The sequence below is a fragment of the Trichinella spiralis genome (assembly GCF_000181795.1).
Source record: "Trichinella spiralis strain ISS 195 chromosome Unknown Scfld681, whole genome shotgun sequence".
In the NCBI taxonomy this organism is placed as follows: domain Eukaryota; kingdom Metazoa; phylum Nematoda; class Enoplea; order Trichinellida; family Trichinellidae; genus Trichinella; species Trichinella spiralis.
Genome location: NW_003527620.1, coordinates 4,527 through 7,398, shown reverse-complemented (window position 1 = coordinate 7,398; position 2,872 = coordinate 4,527). Strand labels below are relative to the sequence as shown.

Below are 2,872 nucleotides of genomic sequence, written 5' to 3'. Positions count from 1 at the left end.
TTTCGCGGCTAATGTTTATTCCTAAAATTACTTTTACTTGAATTAATGCTCGCTATGCTGTTTTATTCCTCTTATCAAAATAGTTGAAAATTAGGAGTTTGCGATTTTATGCTACTTTACTTGCAGTTCTGAAATGTTTTGTAAGAGTTTTTAGAAATGAAATTTTATTGATATGAAAATATTGTAAGTGAATTATGACGTACCATTATTTCTGCTCTCCACTTTTACGGATTATTTTTATTGAAATTGTTTGATGGACATCTTTCTTTTTATTGTTAAAAATACTTTGCTTCTTTTTCATTCATATGAAATATAATTTGACTAATTTATTTTGGAAAATAATCAACAATCCATATTTCATTCATTTGTATTCATTTTCATAATTGGAAAAATACCAAGATTAACACCAATTTATGCTAAACTGGTAATTTAAAAACTTTTCAGTACTTTTCCGTGTTCTTCGTAAAATGCGAACTGTTTCATTACTGTAAATGCTGTTCACACCATTCATTCAAGCAGTTATAGCATGCTGTTGCGTGCGGTTTGGCAATTTTCAATTCATCCATCATCCAATTGACAAATTGATCTCGGTGACGCTTCAGGACAAGAAACTGACCCAATAATACATAAGCCTTAAAAATATGCATTCAAAGAAAAGAAAATTATGAACACGCTCGTGTTTATTCGCGTATAAATATGATAAAACAAAAAAAAAATACTGTTGCTGTGAATCCTATAAATGCATTTTCAAAATAAAATTCACAAAACTGAAACAATGCGGAATTTAAATAAGCTCATTTACTTGTTGCAGTGATTAACAATCAAAATAATTATTAAAATAAAAATAATTCATACAAACTTCTAATATATATATATGTAAGGTTACTTTACTTATATGCATAAAGGAACATTTGCATATATGCAAATGATCATATTCATAACATGCTCGCCTCATTCAAACTACCATCAACCAATTACAAACATGTTACTCAAAATAATTACTTTATCAAATCCTTGTTTTGTTAAATGCTTCGCATATACTGGTCCGATTCCGGCAATCGCATCGACATCTTTTTCTTCAAGCGATTCGCAAACAAATTCTTGGTGTTTCACAGAACTGCCTTGCATCTAAAATTTATTTTTAATTATAATTTATATCAAACATCAGATAAGCATTGCGCGTCTCGATTCTTATTTTGTTCAGTTGATAAATCATCATCAAGATGCAACAGCGAACGTAACATTTGCGCTGGGAATATAATTTCAGAGTGGATTCAAATATGAAGCAGCATCACTGCTTCAAACACAAACTTTATATTTACATTAAACTGCACTTCTAAGCTGTTAACATCTTTCCAGTTGCCAGCAACTAAATAACACATTTCACTTATCAATAGTGAACAATATAAATTGGGTGGATCTTATACTATTGTCTAGATGCATCACAAGCATTTTGTTTTCAGTATAAAATAAAGAAAATAATCTTCGTTTAAAATAAGTAAACTGAAATATCCGAAATGCATGATATGAATACACGCGCGTCATTTGAAAATTAACATTAAAATTTTCATTATTAAACAAGTTATTTAGCAACCAAAATACAACCGTCCTTTCCAAAAGATAGGATCAATTAATTATTTACTTATTTTCCCTTCATCGTTATATTCCAATCTCCAAACATCTAGTTAATCTTACTACAATACTTTTTTAATTCAAGGCAAAAGTATAATTTAATAACGCTTGTTAATAAACGTATTTACCTATCTATATTAATTTAAAAAATTTCTTACTAGAAAACGAACTAAAGTTCTATTTTACTTTAGAAAAGAGCAGTAATCAAATGCTTGTCAAAAATAATGTTGAAGTTCATTTTGAATTTAGTGTTGACAGCTGACTTCACATTATAATGCTAAGAAACCCACTTATTGTGAAACTACAATTTCACAGTATTAAATATTTACAGGTATTAATTCACAGAAGACAGTAATTTCAATGATATTTCTCTAATGCTTTAGAAACTTACGTTACAAAACTAGCTGTGTGTTCAACGCAATACCATACATCTTTGTGCTAATGCTTATATGCTAATACATGTAAATAGGTATTTTCAGCATTTGCAAATTACACATATCTATTTGCAAAATATCGAAATAAAAAAGTTTTTCAGTTTTATTAATTGTTAATGAATGCAATGTCTTACTAAAATACTTTACTTTAGCTTGTTAAAATTAATATTTTTTACAATGGATGAATGAAAAACCGAATAAAGTCTGTTTATAACAGAACTGGATTAAAAAATAGTTTCTTCTCTTTTCAGCGCAGTAAATTTTCTAGAAATGTTCTCTTTTGTCATTGTCATCGTCATTGTATTCCTCCTAAAATGAAATCAAATGAAATATAATGCGACATGAATAAACGGCCAAACTATTTAAAAATAGCGCCAAATTTAATGCAAATTATTATAAAATTTAAATGTTGAAAAGTCATATTTGAAAAATTGCACAACCATAAACTTTATAAAATATTTGATTAACTCATGAAAGTGGCACTTTCTATTTTGACATGAATAAGAATTCAACCACGAAATAACTATACAGTGACATTTAGCAGGCCGCACTGCCTGGAAACTTCAAATTTGTCCTACTTAATTAATTCGTTCACTGAACAGAATGTATGCATGTATTTATTTATTATTTTTTTAATTATAAACTTATTTTATTAAGATAAAATGATCATACTAAATAGTCAAATTCCATCAGTGATTCTTGCCAAATACATGTTTGGAATCCTTGAATTAGTTTGAATTGGAAATAAGCATTCTCTGCCAAGCATCGTTTCACAACACTTTCCGAATTCGATGGACAGTTCGTAA

The 2,872-nt window shown here is 28.3% G+C and overlaps 1 protein-coding gene across 1 annotated transcript; it reads right to left on the bottom strand.

Moving 5' to 3' along the window:
- Positions 1 to 482: 482 nt before the first annotated feature.
- Positions 483 to 1,244, bottom strand: Tsp_13281 (barrier-to-autointegration factor 1). The gene is made up of 4 exons (XM_003370477.1): positions 1,164 to 1,244; positions 1,003 to 1,128; positions 671 to 733; positions 483 to 632 (listed from the first exon to the last, which is right to left on the bottom strand). The coding sequence occupies exons 1-4, from the start codon at positions 1,242 to 1,244 to the stop codon at positions 483 to 485; spliced, it is 420 nt and encodes a 139-aa protein (XP_003370525.1).
- Positions 1,245 to 2,872: the final 1,628 nt, after the last annotated feature.

Coding starts and splice junctions, on each gene's coding strand:
- Tsp_13281 (XM_003370477.1), bottom strand. CDS start 1,244: ATGTTACGTTCGCTGTTGCATCTTGATGATGATTTATCAACTGAACAA. Junction 1,129..1,163: donor ACGCGCAATGCTTATCTGAT/GTTTGATATAAA, acceptor AATAAATTTTAG/ATGCAAGGCAGTTCTGTGAA. Junction 633..670: donor ACGCGAATAAACACGAGCGT/GTTCATAATTTT, acceptor CATATTTTTAAG/GCTTATGTATTATTGGGTCA.